The sequence below is a fragment of the Tachysurus fulvidraco genome, chromosome 9 (assembly GCF_022655615.1).
Source record: "Tachysurus fulvidraco isolate hzauxx_2018 chromosome 9, HZAU_PFXX_2.0, whole genome shotgun sequence".
NCBI classification, from domain to species: domain Eukaryota; kingdom Metazoa; phylum Chordata; class Actinopteri; order Siluriformes; family Bagridae; genus Tachysurus; species Tachysurus fulvidraco.
Genome location: NC_062526.1, coordinates 16,349,458 through 16,367,973, shown reverse-complemented (window position 1 = coordinate 16,367,973; position 18,516 = coordinate 16,349,458). Strand labels below are relative to the sequence as shown.

Sequence of the window (18,516 nt, the reverse complement as noted above, 5' to 3'; positions counted from 1 at the left end):
TGCATTCTGCATATGAATTAGTATTGATTTTCCGTTAAGACTAATTGTGCCTCATCCTCGGGCCTTGCACATACCCTGCTTTATTTCTGTAAAACCAGACTGAAGCACCATAATATATCCCCTCATCAGGTAATGTATATTAATTGTGAGTGCTGTGAAAATCCCTGATAAAGAAATTAGGGTAATAAAAACTAATAGAAAAGAAATAAAAGGGCAGTTCATATTCCGTGTGAATTTGCAGCGTGTTGAATAAAACATGAACAGTGTGTATTAAGTTCTCTTGAAAATAGTATAACGCTTTTCACACAGACACAGAAAAGCACTTCAGAATTCGATTATAAAAATAATCACCTTCTTTTCGGACTTGATTAAGCTCATAAGGAGTTTTAGATAAAAATGAGAATACATTTGTCAACCTTCTTTGGAGTGTGTTCAAGCAGTTCTAATTAGATTTTGAATAATTAGAATTATAATAGAAACTGCTTTAGGAACTCAGTAATGTGCATGTATGTGAAGAAGATATCCTTTTTTTATTCTGGCTTATAGCAAACTCCACTCAGGAAAATATTTTAAAAATATACATGACATACATGATGACGATGCAGAAGCAGTAAGGATGAGTATGATGTCAGTATTACCATTGTCTTTGCTAATTATTACTGCAGCTAAAGAACAAGTTCATGAAAAAGATCCCCAGGGATGCAGAGGCCTCTAACGTGCTTGTTGGTGAGGTGGACTTCCTTGACAAACCCTTTGTGGCCTTTGTACGACTTGCACAAGCCACAACACTAGGAGGCCTGACTGAAGTTCCAGTGCCCACCAGGTACACTGATACTTATCAATATCCCACTTCCCACCAAGAACATTTATACTGTATTCCAAGTACCACACTTACCATTCCATTCCCAGTGCTTATGAAGTAAAACTTGGTACCAAAACCTTAGTAATGAATAATAAATACTTGGTCACACCAAGGTCTTAGTACTGATTAAATATCACATTTATCACTGTTTCTAAATGTCTTAATTCCCCCTATGGCCTGCATGTATCACTTCATTTTTGGTCCCAGTACCCACAGATTACTACATTTATCACTTCATACCAAGGTCACACTTCTCACCAAGTACCACATTTACCACTTTCTGTCAAGACCCATGTACCCACCAAGAGCTATATGTGCCACTCCAAACCATGGTCCTGATTCCTACCAATTACCACATATACCACTCTGTATTAAGGTTCTAGTACAAAGAACAGAGCACATTTACTCCAGTTTATGAAGGTCAAAATCAAGTATCAACATATTCACCACACCATACCAAGACCCAGGTCCCCTTGTATTACTACAACTTCCACTCTGGATCTAGGTCCTGGTGCCCAGATGCAGCCTCTGTTAACAATCTATAACAAGGTCCTGCTGTCTACCAGTTAACAGCAATTTCTTATTTTTAAATTTAAGTTTATAAATGTAACTTTTCTTATTACAGGTTTTTGTTTGTGCTTCTGGGCCCTCCTGGCAAAGGCAAGTCCTACAATGAAATTGGCCGTGCTATCGCCACACTTATGGTGGATGATGTAAGCATGAATATAATCTTCTTTTCAAAAATTCAGAAGTCAATTTGTAAAATCATAAATTAATCAAAGCTACAAAATCCAGCATAATAACTCTGCAAGTTTTAATTCCAGCTCTTTAGTGATGTGGCATATAAGGCCCGGGACCGAGAGGACCTGATTGCAGGCATCGATGAGTTCTTGGATGAGGTGACTGTGCTTCCACCTGGCGAGTGGGACCCCAAAATTCGCATTGAACCACCCAAAAAAGTGCCATCTGCTGACAAGAGGTAAAGCCAGAATAGTCTGGATAATAGACAATAATGGAGATGGTCTTTTTAGCACTATTTTATACAATAGGATTCCAGCTTTGTTAGTTAAGCTAGCTAACATCCATCCATGCCTACAATGAAAGCATGGGCTGTATATTACAAATTGTAGTCCTGCTGTGGCAGTGGGGTCATAATTCCAAATTTGGTGACAGGGCAACAGAGATTTAGCCTTAGTGATCACATGTTCAGGAAAAAACTGGCTAATACAGCCTCTAGCTTCATCCACTTGCACAACATGATATTCTGTTTTTAGAAATTTTTAAAGCCATTTTGTAGCCTATTGAATTGGGGTTGAATGAAGGGCCCTAGAAGGGGTGTCTTTGAATAAGAAGTCATGGTTATTGATTATAATAATACATTTTTTTGTTGCTTTTCATCTCCACCTTGTTTTCACTATTTCATATTTTGGCATAACAGTGAAGGGAAAAATTATTTTATTCCCTGTTTATTTTGTACATTTGCCCACTGACAAAGAAATGATCAGTTTATCATTACATAATTATCAGTATTTTAACCGCGAGAGACAAAATAACAAAAAAAAATCTAATTAGTTATAAATTGACTTGAATTGATTTGCTCTTAAAGGGAGTGCTCCTAATCTCAGCTTGTTACCTGTATAAAAGACACCTGTCCACAGAAGCAATCAGTCAATCAGATTTCAAACTCTTCACCATGGCCAAGACCAAAGAACTATTAAATGGATGTCAGGGACAAGATTGTAGACCTACACAAGGCTAGAATGGGCTACAAGACCATCACCAAGCAGCTTGGTGAGAAAGTGACAACAGTTGGTGCGATTATTTGCAACTAGAAGAAACACAAAATAACTGTCAGTCTCCCTCGGTCCTTGCAAGATCTCACCTCGTGGAGTTTCATTGATCATGAGAACGGTGAGTAATCAACCCAGAACCATATGGAAGGATCTTGAAAATGATCTTGAAGGCAACTGGAACCATAATTACCAATATAAAAATATATATATATATCAAAGGTAACATATTACCCCATGAAGGACTGAAATCCTGCAGCGCTTGCAAGGTTCCCCTGCTCAATAAAGCACATAGATAGGCCCTTCTGAAGTTTGTTAATGAACATCTAAATGATTCACAACTAGGTGAAATCTTTAGTCAGGTGAGACCAAAATCAAGGCATCAACTCAAATCGGCGTGTTTGGAGGAGAGGGAATGCTGCCTATGACCATCCCCACTATGAAACATGGAGGTGGAAACATTATGCTTTGGTGTATTTTTCTTCAAAGGGAACAAGACAACTTCACCGCATCAAAGGGACCATAGACGGAGCCATGTACCGCCAAATCTTGTGTGAGAACCTCCTTCCCTCAACCAGGGCATTGGAAATGGGTCATGGATGGATATTTCAGCATGACAATGACCCAAAACACACAGCCACAAGGCAACTTATTAAACAAATTTTAATAAATTAACAATAAATCAATTACAATAAATCTTACATTTTTAAATGCGTTTTTATGGATTTATTTTGTTGTTATTCTGTCTCTCACTGTTAAAATAAACCTACCATTAAAATTATAGACTTATTATAGATCATTTCTTTGTCAGTGGGCAAACGTACAAAATAGCTGGGATCAAAGATTTTTTTCCCTCACTGTATTTGTAATCAAAGCATTTAAGGTGGAACCCCAGTGCCACCTTATGCTAATTTCTGCATAATGTGTCTGAATGTGTATGAGGTTTGCGAAGCTTGAACCTTGCATGGAAATGACTTACTAATTGCCACCGGCATGCCTGTGCTGCGAATTAGAATATGATAGTTAATGATTATTCGTTTACTGCACCATTTATCCTTCAGCTACTTCAAGTCTCTGGTCTTATTCCCTGATCCAGAAAGTCTGTGTTCTCTCTGAACGAGCTGGGCCAGATGAATGGCACTGCAGGAGCCGGGGGAGGTATTGCAGAGGACGAGGAAATGCCTGTGCCACATGAGCTTGGTGAAGAGCTGGCATACACGGGTAGGTGAGTTCCAATTATCCCTCAGGAGTGTCATGGCAGTTAGCAGGCTTATGATGGACTGGAGTGTGCTTCAAGCTGAAAAAGTCTCTTAAAAACACTAAAACACTTCGCTTGCCAGTTGCAAGGCTAGTCGGGAGAATGCAGGTAATTGGAGATGGCTTCAAACTGTGCAGAGAGGATGATTTTAAGGAGATAAATATGCCCATAAAATACAAGTGAGTCGAAAATGCATTAGAGCAAATAGAAGGCCAACATACTGTGCTGTCCTTTACTATTCTCTTCTAGGAAAAACCTCCTTGTTTCATTGCCTGTCTGTCCTTCTCCTATCATTTACACCCTACCTGTTTTTCATGTGGTGTATTCTGAAAACAGACCTCTTTTGAATTATGTATGAGAAACCTGTTAGTCTCCCATAACAAGACCTTTAGACTGTCGGCAGAAGGTCTGGACTCCAGAGCAGTTTTTATTGGCCAAATACTTCCCAAGAGGGCATCTGACTGCCATGAAAGCAACCAATCATGATTCATATTGTTTTTTGGTATGTTTATATGCGTAAAAATGTAAAAAAAATTATGTCCCTACGAAACAAACTCGTGTGCAAGTGTAGATGATTCATGTGAGAAAGTCGTGCAAATTAATGAGTTGACTGTAAATTCCAGCATTAAGCTGATCCTCATGAGCGCTCATTCTCACAGTTGTAATCCTGACGATTTCCTTGAGGGAAGTATATCATCACAACGGCTTTGGCATTAAAAAAAGGTGGCTTCTGAGATCTGAGGCTGAGACTAGAACCCTTTGTTTTTGTGTTTGCGGATGATAGATTCTGCGGAGGTCTGTTCCTGGACATCAAGAGGAAAATACCCTGGTATCCCAGTGACTTTTATGAGGGTTTTCACATCCAGTCGGTCTCAGCCGTGCTCTTTATATATCTGGGATGCATTACCAATGCAATTACCTTTGGTGGCCTGCTGGGAGACGCAACAGACAATTACCAGGTAAACCGTTAAACTTTATGGAGCAATTTGTAATAATGTTGTACTTTCAAACCCAGTGATGCTCTCCTATTCTTTCTTAATCTATGCAGTGATTTTGTTGGTTTGTTCTAGAAGAGTAGAATCTCTTTCAACTCTTCTCCCATTCTTTCCATCAGGGAGTAATGGAGAGTTTCTTGGGTACAGCCTTAGCAGGCACAGTCTTTTGCCTTTTTGGCGGTCAGCCCCTCATCATCCTCAGCTCTACTGGACCCATCCTCATCTTTGAGAAGCTGCTCTATGACTTCTGCATGTAAGAGCTCTCCTGATAGGTTCCTGTTTTGCTCCAATCCTCTTTTGGCCTAAATGTCCTATTTATGTCTCACACTGTTGTTAATATTCATGTACTCTTACAAGACTTGGACTAATATTTAAAATAATCAATATTTTTTTGTAATTTGTTCTTCAGGAAAGGTAATGGAATATAATTGAAAAACAATTTAGCCATGGGGAAAGGGTTAACAGCTGGAAACCTGGAATGCAGGAACAAAAATCAAAGCTAAGAAACTGAACAAAGAAACAGCAGGTTAATTAAAAACAATTGAACACAGAACAGGTGCACACAATAGGCAAACAAAGCCAATATAATATGGGGACATATAAACCAAAGAACACAGCTAATGAATAACAAACACATGCATCACACATGGTGCTAGAAATTCAAAGAACTGCAAGAGGAAATTTTCTACCAAATTTCCCAACATTTTAGCAACCCTGGGTTTCTTTATTATCATCTATCGGTTCATGACACAGCTGATTTACATTTAGTGCAAATGTGGGGTTCACAGAGAGGTAAAATCTATTGAGAGAGGTAAGAAAATTGTGACTAAAAGATGAAGGAATCTAAGCAAAATCTTTAAATAATGCAGCTTATCCATTCTTCCTAACTCACAAAAACTCTTCCTTCTTGTAAAGGGTGTCATTATTTTCAATGTGCTAGTCTTCCATCACATCGCTAGCTCACCATCGGTGCATCATACCAGCAAGCGTTCATCAGTCTCCTGCCGCTGGCACAGCAGCTTTCATTCAGCCGTGACTAATTTGCCTCCTGATTTCATGCATTTATTAGCTGCGTGAATACCAATAGTTCACCAGGCACACTCCTCAATCTGGAGGTGTGCTTGACCTGACTATGCATGTTTTTTTTTTATTTTGTTTTTAAATTCATAAATTTGGGTTTGAAATGACTTCCCTGTGGTTCTGCCACAATTCAGCTTTCACATTCAACCTAATCAATGATAAATGAGCAAATTGTGACTCTATTAATATTCATTTTGTAAGCTGATAGTGCCAATCAAAAGTTTTAATTAGCATTTTTGTTGGCCTGATTTTGAATGAAAGAAATGTTTATTTGACAGGAAACAATTCAGATGCTGTTCCCTTTTATTCCACACATAGTACAAAGATTATATTTGTTTTATAAATTAAATCACAGAGTCTTAACAGCTCACAGCTCACCTTAAAAAAAAATCACTGTCCCATTAGCATCTGAAACATGGACCATTAAGACAAAGATTAATGCTGTTTATTTAACATTATTGCTTATTTAATTGATTTTCTGTACCTAGTTTATTATGTTTATTGAGCAAATAAACTCTTATAAAACTTAAAACTTTTAACTAGAAGTGTGTATTTGTAGGGTTGATTTGTATATATCTCATAGAAATTACTGCTTTTCAGCTCATATTGCACGATAACTGTTCTTGTATTGTCAATGATGGACAGAATTGTCCTTGAGCATCTCAATGCTCTAGTTTCACTGATTATGTCTCAGGAGCAGCAGCATGGACTACATGGAACTGAGGTTGTGGATTGGCATACATTCCTGTATCCAGTGCTTCGTGCTGGTGGCCACCGATGCCAGTTACATCATCAAATACATGACCCGCTTCACCGAGGAGGGCTTCTCCAGCCTCATCTCCTTCATCTTCATCTCAGATGCCATTAAGAAGATGGCTGGGTCCTTCAGCTACTATGCCATCAACACTGACTTTGACCCCGACTTCATCACCTCCTACAAGTGTGAATGTGTCGCGCCAGACATGAGTGAGTCCTTTGTTGGTGCAGGGTTCAAGCTTGTACAAGCTGATTCTGAAACTCACAAGCTTTTACTCTTGACATTTAGCCTAAAATTACTGGAGGTCAAGTCCAGTTTTGGAAGTCCATTTCCTTCCTGTCACTTTCATTGTTGAGCAAATTTCAGCAAGCTACGTACAGTATACATAGTGAGAACTTAATGCTGAAATTGTATGCCTCGGTTTTCAGAGCTAGACTCTCGACTTCTTACTTATATAACGTAGCTATGAATTCGAAGAAAATATCCAAGGAGACATTACTATTATGTCGATATTTTGACAGCACTTCAGGGAAGATGCAGATCTCCCGAGTAAATAATATCCATATGTATAATATTGCACTTTGCTAGCTATACTTTCTAGCTAGACTCCTAGACGTTTTATTGTCAGTTATTTCTACAATAATCAAAAAATATTTAAACAATGTAAAACAAACTTGAGTGGAAACTGTGAGGTTCAGCTTTGCTTTTATCCATGCTAACATTTCACTGTAGTGATGATCTGAATTATGAAGAAATATCGATACATAATGCATTTGCCGTTGGGTTAGAAGTAGCTGTGTATTTAGAACTATTGTAACTGATTTGCACTGTGCTTGTTTTTGCTGCAAACATGGCCGCCACTTCGTATGTGTAAGTATCAGCCATCAGTATGCCAACTACATTTCCCAGAACCCTCAACAAAAATACAACCTTAAAGCACAATCATTCTAGTTCCCTTGATTTCTAACTACAACCATATTGTTCACCTCATACAAACCTTTCACTCTGTGTAATTGTTGTAAGGATTAAAACACTCCATTTCATGCTGTTAAGGGAAAATGTTCAATGATGATGAAATAGAGTTTGTGTGTCCAATCCAGTGTTCATTAGTTTCCATTAACAATCTTTATCATTTTGTTGATTTGTCTTGTATTTATTTACTAAACGAATACAACCTTTTACTCATTTATGATTACATTTAACGCTGTCAAGTTAATTTTGTAAAAAAATAAATAAATAAATAAAATGCAGCATGTCAAAGTCCTGACACTGGAGACCATCAAATATGAAATAAACATACGGATAATCGCTTAAATAACATTAAAAAAATAATAATTTGGTATTAGATGAGTATGTGGACCGTCTACCATTCAAGTCGTACTGTCCAATCAAAATCCAGTGCTGTGGTATAAGTGAAGTCTGCTGATCCCCTGAGACTTTGCTTATAGACTCTGACTTTTGATTGCAGTTTGCCCTTTAGGATTCGTCTTTGCCTGACACATGTATTTTTAATCAAAGCTAAACTCTGTTATCTGCCTCATGCTGCATGCAAGTGTTCTTCCTCTCTCTCTCTCTCTCTCTCTCTCTCTCTCTCTCTCTCTCTCTCTCTCTCTCTCTCTCTCTCTCTCTCTCTCTCTCTCTCTCTCTCTGTTTCCACTTGGAGATTTTGAAGCCCACAATTAAAATTCCCTGATTGTAATTCTATTCCAAGCCCAGCTGTTGGCTTTTTTAGCACACAGATGTGATGCAAATGAACAACAAATTGCAATTCCCATCACAAATTTGTTTCTTCCCTCCGTTCTGCTAATTCCTATCATTTTCTCTTTCTCCCTCTCACTACCTCTCTTGCTTGTTTAGTGGCTTCACTGCTCTTTGGTGCTGTAGTTCCAGTGCCCGATAATACGTCTGCTCTCTTTGGTGTAAGTGCTTCTCTCTTTCTGTTTAAAAAATGTTTTAAATTCAGATTTGTGCTGCTTGAAGGGTTTTGTGGCTTAAAACACTTTTGATTTGTGTCTTTAACCATTTCAAATGGGGCGAGGTCTGAAAAGGTCTCATGAAAGTGGACTCAACCTTGTGTTTTGGGTTTTTATCCCCATTTTATGAATGGACCTCACGTTCATCCTGACCCTCTCTCACTTCCTCATCTCTATCTCTCTTTCTCTCTGTCTCTCTCTCTCTGTCTCGCTCTCTCTGTCATGTTCTTTCAGATGAATATAACAGCTCTTGATTGGAGTCAGCTAAGCAAAAAAGAGTGTCTCAAATATGGCGGCCAGCTGGTGGGAAGCTCCTGCAAGTTCATCCCGGATTTAGCGCTCATGTCCTTTATCTTATTCTTTGGCACATACTCAATGACTGTGTCGCTGAAGAAGTTCAAGTTCAGCCGCTACTTTCCTACTAAGGTGCGGGCAAGGGATGAATAATGAGTCCTTAAACACCTCCACACACACTTATGTCAAAAACACTGTAAACGATTGGATTCCTTTTATTTCTAGAAAACACAATATTTCTCAGTTAACTCATCTTAATTAATTCCAAAAAAAAAAAAAGTTTAATCACTGTCTGATCTGAGCTCCATGTGGGCGTGGCCTAATATTCTAATGAATATGTCTGACAGACAGCCCTTTTTCCTTGACTCCCAGCCTGCAATGACAGTCAAGTGGAACTCTTACTGTGTCACCCGAATTGGTTAAATAGTTAGCAAAGGTCACATTTGATTGCCTGAATACAATCTCAAAAGGTGAAACAAAGAAATGAGAGCTGCATGACAGATTCGAGTGAGAACCCACTGTTTTGATAAACATGAGCCTCAACTAAGACAAACTCCGCCCAATTCTTATTGGAAATTCTGGCACAGAGAAGACATTGGAAAGTCGCCAAATGTTCAACTTTGTAGATGAACATCATGGGACACAAGAGCAACATTAACCTGATTAGAAACCAATAAGAGCTTTAGGTTCTCTAGCGTTTTAAGTTTGGTACATGACTCAGAGTTGTCGTTTGAGGTGAATTATAAATTGTCAGATTAAATCTGCACCAGCATTCTAAAGGACAGTTAACTCCAAATGAGTCCAAAACGAAATACAATATAAAGTATGAGGCCATTAATGGAGTTCAGTACAGAAAGAGAGGAAAATAAGACCTTCTGAGGTCTGTGTTCTTTTTATGTATTATTTTGTTTTTGATTTAAATGTTGATCAGATTTGTGATTGGCATAGTCAATATATAACTTACCAGGAATAATAGAGAACGTACGATTGCACAAAAGGTCTTGTTCCAAAATTATTAAGCAATACCTTAAAAATTATTTTCAATCTCAAAATAATCAAAATCAAGATCTGCAGCATCACTGCTCAAGTTATCAATTTATTTATATGATATAACCTTTGTTGATTGCTGTGCAGAAGAGATGGATAAAGTTAAATCTTACAATTCATCTGAATTTACAATTCATCAGCATAGTTTTGGATATTTGCCCACTGAGCAGCAGGAAACTCACTTTTTCAAGGTGATGAAAAAGATTTGGACAAATGCATCAAGGAGAAAACAGAATATTGATGTGCTTTTTGGTGTCCTGTTTTCTTTTTGTTTTAATTTTTTTTAGATCAGGAAGCTCATCAGTGACTTCTCCATCTTCATGTCCATTATGACATTTGTGGGTTTGGACATGCTCATGGGGCTGAAGACTCCTAAACTGATCGTGCCGACCGAGTTCAAGGTGAAATAGGACACAGATACACACACACACACACACACACACACACACACACACACACACACACACACACACACACACTAAAGCTGCTATATCATAAATTAAACTAACATACTGCAACATTAAATGTAAATATACTAGGATAAAAAAACATGCCATTCTTTAATAAAACAAAAACCAACAACAAAACACAATTAATCCAAGCTATAATATTTATAAAAATGCTTTCGCATTCATATAAAATTCCATTGAACTTCTATAGAAATTCTTATAGTCAACTGCAAAGCTTTCATAACTACACTTAAAGCTATTCCATTCATATACTGTAAAACAATCAGTCTAATCACTGCACATTCAAGCTCTGATGTTCATAAAAAGTTCCTGCATTTATATAAAAGCTCTCACATTTTTATTACAAAAACAACACTCACATATTGCACAAATCCTTACTGAACCATTTCCTTTTAATTGTTCTCCTATTTTCTTTTCATGATTCTCACTTGAACTTCTCAAATCTCAGTGAAATTCCTCTGTTGTTTTCCGTCATGTAGCCCACACGTCCGGACCGGGGCTGGATTGTCATGCCCTTTGGGAAGAACCCGTGGTGGGTTTATCTGGCTAGCTTCATGCCTGCTCTCCTCGTCACCATCCTTTTATTCATGGACCAGCAAATCAGCGCCGTCATCGTCAACAGGAAAGAGAACAAACTGAAGGTGAGTGATTTGGTTTCCTCTAAATGGGCATTAAATAAAATGTGAATGCATTGGTGTTTGATGTGAAAATAGTAGATGCGAGAATCATTTTTTGTGACTGTGACAATATGATTTACATGAAAAGAAGGGCATTTTATATAAATGTGGATATTTTATGGAATTTTAAATCAATTTCTACTTAATATCTAAAAGGGTTTTATATAAATATAAGCATTTTGTAAGAGGATTGTTAGACTGTTTTGTGTAAATGTGAGTGTATAATGTCTGATGAGATCTTTATATTCATGCCAGAGCATATTATTTTTTGTTTAATTACAAGAGTGTTTTATATGAAAGTATGAGCTGCAGGATGTGATGGCGAGAGTGATTTATCGAAAAGCATTTTTGATGTATGGTACTGTATGTGAGAGCATTTTAGATGAATACGAGAGCTCTTATGTGAATGCAAGAACATTTTTCATGAATGTTCCAGGTTTGTATGTGAACAAGTGAGTGTTTTATATGAATGTGAATGCTTTAGGTGTGATATTGATAGATGCAAGTGATTTTTTTTGGCTCAGTGAGAGTAAATATACAAAATATCTGGACAGGTTAGAGTCAGTGTGAAATCAGAAACCTTTGTTCTGTGGAACTGAATATTAGCACACAAGCTGCAGTGTATTTTTTTTGCAACCTCAAACAGAAAGGATGTGGGTACCATCTGGACCTGTTCTGGGTGGGTATCCTGATGGTCACTTGCTCTTTCATGGGCCTGCCTTGGTACGTAGCCGCTACAGTTATCTCTATCGCTCACATTGACTCACTAAAAATGGAGTCCGAGTCCAACGCCCCAGGAGAACAGCCGCAGTTTCTGGGCGTGAGGTAATGTTTACACACACACAATGCTGTCTGTCATGCATTCTGCTATCTGTGATTTTTCTTTCATAATTCAGGTTCAGACCAACATATACAGATTTTTTTTTTATCTAGCTACAGTAGATTTTACAATCGAATGATTGAGCAAATCGGACAAATCTGAATGTATTTGGGCAAAACTTATCATTCCTGAAAAATGATGGGAAAAAAAGCAACAGTGCTTGCTAGTGGACTCATTTTCAGCTTAAAAAAGAAAGTAGGGTCTTTAATGGTTCATTGGATGATTTATGGTTCTAGATTTCTTAAGACATTTTTGTTGCACATTATTTAATTATAAATCAAAGGTTAACTATGGCGAATATAACGAACCCAAGTTTAATTTTTTCCCTAAATGTTGTTAATTAAATGTCAATTAAATCAATTTGCCAATAATTGCAATTTTTACTTTAAAAGGGAGAAGTCATTTTTTTTTAACTATTTATGGTTAAAGTTAATGTTGTGGAAAGTCCTCAAAAAAAGTTGGGCCCTTTTATCACTTATGTTATAGCCTTAAGTGGTATATCACTTATGCTATAGCCTTATATCACTTAAGTGCTATAAGCGGTTAATATAGAAACAATAAGCTATAAGCATGTTATATGATACTAAAGCAATACCATGTGTCCAATCAAAATCCAGACTTCACTGACAGTATACTGAGCCTGGAGTTGAGTTTCTTCTTCTTCTTCTTCTTCTACTTCTTCTTCTTCTTCTTCTTCTTCTTCTTCTTCTTCTTCTTCTTCTTCTTCTTCTTCTCCTCTATCTTTGTGATCTATAAAGGGAACAGCGACTGACAGGAATCCTGGTCTTTGTCCTAACCGGAGTCTCCATCTTCCTCGCCCCAATTCTACAGGTAACACCATGTGGCGATGAATCGTTTTAAGCTCATATAACAAGCATATTTGGGCTCAAAATTTACTTAACTCAGAGGATGGCTAATTAAACAGATCTTAAAGGTCTTGCTTCAAGAATATCTCAAACCCTGGTAGGTTTCCATATTCATAATGAAGAGCAGGTTCAGCTGGCACACAGTGGGGCGGATGTAATTGTGCCAAACTGGAAATGTCAGCCTTCCTTTACCTGCTCAGGTCTCCAGTGGATTGGATTTGGCAGCAATGATTGACATAGGTGTCGCGTGTGATACATTTAAGTGCAAATGTGCCATTTTATAAAACCCAGCCAAAGTATTTTGGTTTGAAAAATCAACGTAGCGTATGGTGCTACTGAATGCTAATTGATGATGTGATGTATATAGTGCAGTTTTCTGTCCTCAGTTTATCCCAATGCCTGTGCTCTACGGGGTCTTCCTCTATATGGGTGTTGCTTCTCTTGGGGGCATCCAGGTAAGCAAAATAACAACCAGTAAATAAACACATTTAGCAGAAATTACAAGCATGAACACATTTAGCTAACACTAACATAGCCAGCTAGCTAGCTAAAAGTAATTTGTTCATCAGTAAAATTTACTTAGACTAACTTGTTATCTAGTTTATTTTGGCAATGATACAGAAATTCAGCAGGGAAAAGTTTGCCCACTTACATAAGTTACCCAATTAAATTTTTTGTTTATGTAGGTACATTAGCATCAATTCTGTATGTTAAAATTCAATACCCCAAAAAATTAATAATGTGGCATCTTCATATACAGTTCTGCCCCATTAGCAGTTCTTTATTTTGCTGAATAATTGACTCATTTGTCCCCATTTGTGCCACAGTTCTGGGACAGGATCAAGTTGTTCCTGATGCCAGCGAAGCACCAGCCGGACTACACGTACCTGCGCCATGTTCCACTCAGGAGAGTTCATCTGTTTACACTGCTGCAGGTCGTCTGCCTTACCGTCCTCTGGATCCTCAAATCCACCTTCCTTGCCATCATCTTCCCCGTCATGGTCCGGGTTTCCTGATGTCATTTTTTAAACTCATAAAATCAGTAAATTATTCAATAAGCTTTTTGTGACGTGAAGAAGGAATGTAAGGAAAGGCACAAGACCAAGAGTTTTCAGTAGCAAAAATAATACACAAATCTATTTTCAGCAAAATTGTGAATCATTTGAACAAAGAGAATGTGAAAATATTCATATGAAAAATAAATTAATCATGAACAATTATTCAAATATCATTAATTATTCACAATTATTCACATGCAGCACAAGTTTGTAATTGCACATGAATTTTTGAAATGATTAATTTTTTTTACTTGTCTTTTCCAAATAATTAATTTTTTCTCATTTTTTTTAACACATTTGTTTCAGGTGATGTTTTTACATGATCCATTTTTTCGTATTTGTTTAAAATAGTTGAATTTAGTCACATTTCACATTTGAAATCTCTTTCAGATCCTGGGCCTCATGCTGGTGCGCAAGATGCTCGACATGGTGTTCTCTCAGCACGACCTGGCCTGGCTCGACGATCTTCTGCCCGGGAAGGAAGAGAAGAAGAAGGACGACAAGAAGAAGGATGGAACAAAGAAGGAAAAGAAGAAGGTCAGAAGAGGAGAGGAGAGTGAGGATGAGGTAAGCCTCTGGAGGTTTTGGCGTATTAGTGGATGAATGTCTTCGTTTATCTGCCTGTAAGTGTATGTGCATGTGCGCGTGTGTGTGTGTATGTGTGTGTGTGTGTGTGTGTGTGTGTGTGTGTATTTGTGTGTATGTGTGTGTATGTGTGTGTGTATTTGTGTGCCTCACAACATTATTATTATTTCAGTGACTGATGCTCAACACTAATAGTTTCCTTGTCGAGTTATGGGTAGAGATTAAATTTTATTTTCTCATCTACTATGTGTTATTGGTCTTACTGGACACACACACACACACACACACACATACACACACACACACACACACACACACACACACACACACGCGCGCACACACACGCGCACGCTCACACACACAATAGCCCATACATTATGTACTGCTGCTGTCCCCTACTGGCCTGAAGCACTTGTAACATACTGTACACAGAGTGGCAGAGCTGCCACATAATTATGTACACCACCTCTTTGGCTTTATACAAGGTTTATTTATTTATTTATTTTAATCTCATCCTGCAGGAGAAGTTCCACCCATACTCTGACTGTGCTCCGGCAGACTTGGACGTGGACCGCAGGTACTGTGTGCTCAAACTGCACGTCCCCTACCGAGACCTGTTAGATCCCCCCGACTCGAGCTCCGAGTGGGCTGCACGCTGTCAGCCGGGCTCCTTTTACCACTGATATGCACACACACACACACACACACACACACAGAGAGAGAGAGAGAGAGAGAGAGAGAGAGAGAGAGAGAGAGAGAGAGAGAGAGAGAGAGAGAGATGCTGTGGTACTATTTATAGTAAAAAGACAAAGATTTATACATTTATCCCAGTCGTCCTTTCCATGCGCTTGTGAGCAATGCAGATGGATCCAGATTGCATGCACCTGCCCTGATTTTTCTGCTCCATCGATAGTGGCGTACTAAAAGAATTTAACGTCGTAGCATTAGTGGCATTATGATACATTTCTTACTAGCCTTACGGCGCTGCAATGAATTGCATACATTTTCAGATGCTGTCAGTATGGAGTCTTCCTCCATAATTAAGAAACACTGAACAATTTCTTCTTCTTTCTTATTGTACAACAGATTTTGGTTGTTTCTTTTCTCCTTTGTGTACCGTGTTGTGTTCACTTTAATGTTCGCTGAGTCATGCTGTGCTATGTTTTATTATTTTTTTTAAAGGCTGGTTTTCTGGCTGCACATGAATGGAAAATCCCCACCGAGAGCGACGGGGATTCTCCATTTAGCCCAAGTTTGAACTCCAGAAAGCCGGTGCATAACTTCTCATTTGCTTTATTTTATTTCCTTTTTCCTTGAAAGTGTCCCTTTGTAATGGAAATGGAATCGGGTCAAAACAGTCTGAGTCCCAACTGCTGGTTGAATTGTACAAGTTTGGAGGAATCTTTGTCCTGATTTTTAAACGATTACATTTCCAGGTTATTCGGTGGTGCATTATGTTTAAAATATGATCTTTAACTTTTTTCCAGATTGCTTTTCCAGACGCTTTGCTTTCCATCTCTGGTTGCGTTTTTAAGAAAATATGTCACCGTATGGAAGTTATTATTGTGCCGGGTTATTATTGTGCCATCAGAAACTGACATGTTCCTTCAAATCCTGATAAAACTTACAATGCAAAAAAAAGGCATCTTAACCAAAGCAAATATCTTGAAAATACTCAAAATGATCAAGTAAACAAATATACGGTGATTAAAATCTGTTATTCAGCTCCTTCTCTTTTAATATATTTAATTTCTAGAAACAAATGCTTAAAAAGACTAATTCTAGCTTGAACTGGTGGAGTAAATACAGTATATCCAGAAGAAGCTTTCTATTAATGTGAGATTTGGTTTGCTGTTAGATAGATCTGATTAGGAGGGTTAAGGTGTTAGGATATAATGTCATTTTTCAGCAGCCTGAACATGTGATTGAGTTTGGTCTAAAAGAAGACCATGAGATATTTACTCTAGCTTATAGTCTGTTTAAAAAGAAATCAAATAAATACTACCGATATAAAATTTTAACACATCTCTCACTCTGTGTGTGTGTATTAGTGAAAAGTGATGGAATCTTATTTGAGATTTTTTCAGAACTGACGCGATCTTGGCATCCGGTTAGTAAGTGAGCGAACAATATAATAATAAAAAGATGAACTCATGAAGTTTGGCTTCCAGAACAGGCACTTTGATGAGATCATGTCTCAGAGCTGGGACACTTTGCCTGAATGTTTAACTACTGCACTATTAATTAGGTCTGTTTTTGGCAAACAGTGCTCTTGCCGCTGAAATATCTGAGCTCTGAGAGCATGAACTGCAGCATGTTCAGTCTGCATTATGGATAACGGACTCAGACCCTGCTGCTATCCTCATTCCCTTCCTTCCTTCTTTTCTTCCTTGAAGACGTGTGATGTGACGTGCACACAGTGGTCGTCATGTCTGCATTGCTGATAAAGGTATATGGTCTGGATGATGGTAGTGTTTTCTTATCGTTAATGAGGCCAAAATTCAAGCAGGATATGACACAGAACATCAGGGTTTATGGATTCGGTAACCTTTGGGTCGTTTTTTTTTCATTTCAACATTTTCTTTTGCCATTTTTTTTTTGGAGGATTGAAATTGGGTGTGATTTTCATTCAGCACCAATCAGTATTAGCTTTCTACTTGCTTCCACTGGCTTCTGTTCTTTCCTGCTTTCTCAGCTTTCTTGTGTATTGCTGTATTAGCTGTATGACCTTTAGCTCGGGTTGCAGTCCGCTCAGTGTTGCTTGTGACTCACAAACCCGCTTTAATCTTATCTTTGAGTAAAATGTACGAAGTTCAACCATAGTCATCATTCATTATTCATGTATTTACAATAATCTGTCATCCTTCGCTCTTTACACATACTTCAGGTGTAGTAGCTGTCAGTGAGTGCGATAAGACAAGGCCAAACATCTCTGATCAGGCGTCTTTGTTTGAATTTGTTGTGGTTTATTGACTATCATCGGTGCGTCACTGCTTATTGAGCTCGAGTCACGGTTGTTAGGATCGGAAAATATCTATATCTGAAACACAAGACCTGTGTTTTTAAGCTTTGATGTGAACTTGAATGGAAACTGCTAGCTAGCACCAGTGTGTTCCCTGCTAAAGTGTCCAAAGTCCAAGTCCCGAGGGGCAAGTGTTAAAAATCGTATTAGGACGCAGGGCTATTCTTCACCTGCAGAGTTGGTGCCACACCGCTGACCCTTGACCTTTTACCTCATCCTCACTCCCATAACGGGACGTTGCCACTGCGCAGCATCACCCTACACTTGAAGATCTCGTGCCCGTCATCGCCAGCGACACCCATCACCCGAGGAGTGTCGTGTGCAGTGCCGCAGGTGAAGATCGAGATGGAGTCTGAGTACGACGACACCGACACGGAGCCCAGATACAGGAACCAGGACAGCAGCGAGACCACCCTTTAACCTCACTTTTGTTTAACAATTGTCTTTTTGACCTGAGGTTCAGAATCAAACTGTTTCATGTTTAAAAGCTGCACAAACCCTGAAGAGGGCAAGGCAGCTTAAACGCCATGATGGTGTAGAAAAAAGTTAGATCTCTGGATGGAAAGGAACCTTTTCTGAAAGGGAAAATTTTTAATAGTACCTTTAATGGGTTTCCCTGAAAATGGTGTACAAAAAAAAAAGCTTTTATAGTGAACAGCAGGGTTTCTATTAATGCTCTCATTTTAACATTGTAATTTAGTAATGCTCATTAAGAAGAAAGCTTTTTATTTTCAAGTTTCTTTATTTGTCATTTCGCAACATGTTGAGACATGTCTCACAGGTCAACTGTCTATAACATCCTTTGAAAAAATGTGTACTTTCTGTACCTTGTTTTTGTACATAAACACTGTGTAAGTACATTTTAGCACAAATAGATGTGTTTAAATGAATCTCTTTGGATC

General features: G+C 38.2%; 1 protein-coding gene across 5 annotated transcripts in view; it reads left to right on the top strand.

The window, feature by feature from the left end:
* Window positions 1-18,412, top strand: part of slc4a5a (solute carrier family 4 member 5a) — a 48,177-nt gene extending 29,765 nt beyond the window's left edge. For 3 of the 5 annotated variants that reach the window (XM_027140534.2, XM_027140544.2, XM_027140523.2), the window contains 18 exons: window positions 666-823; window positions 1,488-1,575; window positions 1,687-1,841; window positions 3,749-3,877; window positions 4,695-4,869; window positions 5,025-5,158; window positions 6,680-6,951; window positions 8,600-8,661; window positions 8,950-9,141; window positions 10,344-10,457; window positions 11,006-11,167; window positions 11,850-12,028; window positions 12,842-12,914; window positions 13,336-13,404; window positions 13,777-13,950; window positions 14,398-14,574; window positions 15,114-15,169; window positions 17,791-18,412. In XM_027140534.2, coding sequence (XP_026996335.2) covers window positions 666-823; window positions 1,488-1,575; window positions 1,687-1,841; window positions 3,749-3,877; window positions 4,695-4,869; window positions 5,025-5,158; window positions 6,680-6,951; window positions 8,600-8,661; window positions 8,950-9,141; window positions 10,344-10,457; window positions 11,006-11,167; window positions 11,850-12,028; window positions 12,842-12,914; window positions 13,336-13,404; window positions 13,777-13,950; window positions 14,398-14,574; window positions 15,114-15,169; window positions 17,791-18,034 — 2,613 coding nt within the window. In that variant the 3' untranslated portion in view covers window positions 18,035-18,412. Of the gene's footprint in view, window positions 1-665; window positions 824-1,487; window positions 1,576-1,686; window positions 1,842-3,748; window positions 3,878-4,694; window positions 4,870-5,024; window positions 5,159-6,679; window positions 6,952-8,599; window positions 8,662-8,949; window positions 9,142-10,343; window positions 10,458-11,005; window positions 11,168-11,849; window positions 12,029-12,841; window positions 12,915-13,335; window positions 13,405-13,776; window positions 13,951-14,397; window positions 14,575-15,113; window positions 15,250-17,790 lie in introns of those variants that run through there. The other 2 variants (XR_003439730.2, XM_027140555.2) reach the window with 2 other exon arrangements.
* The last annotated feature ends 104 nt before the right edge of the window (window positions 18,413-18,516 follow it).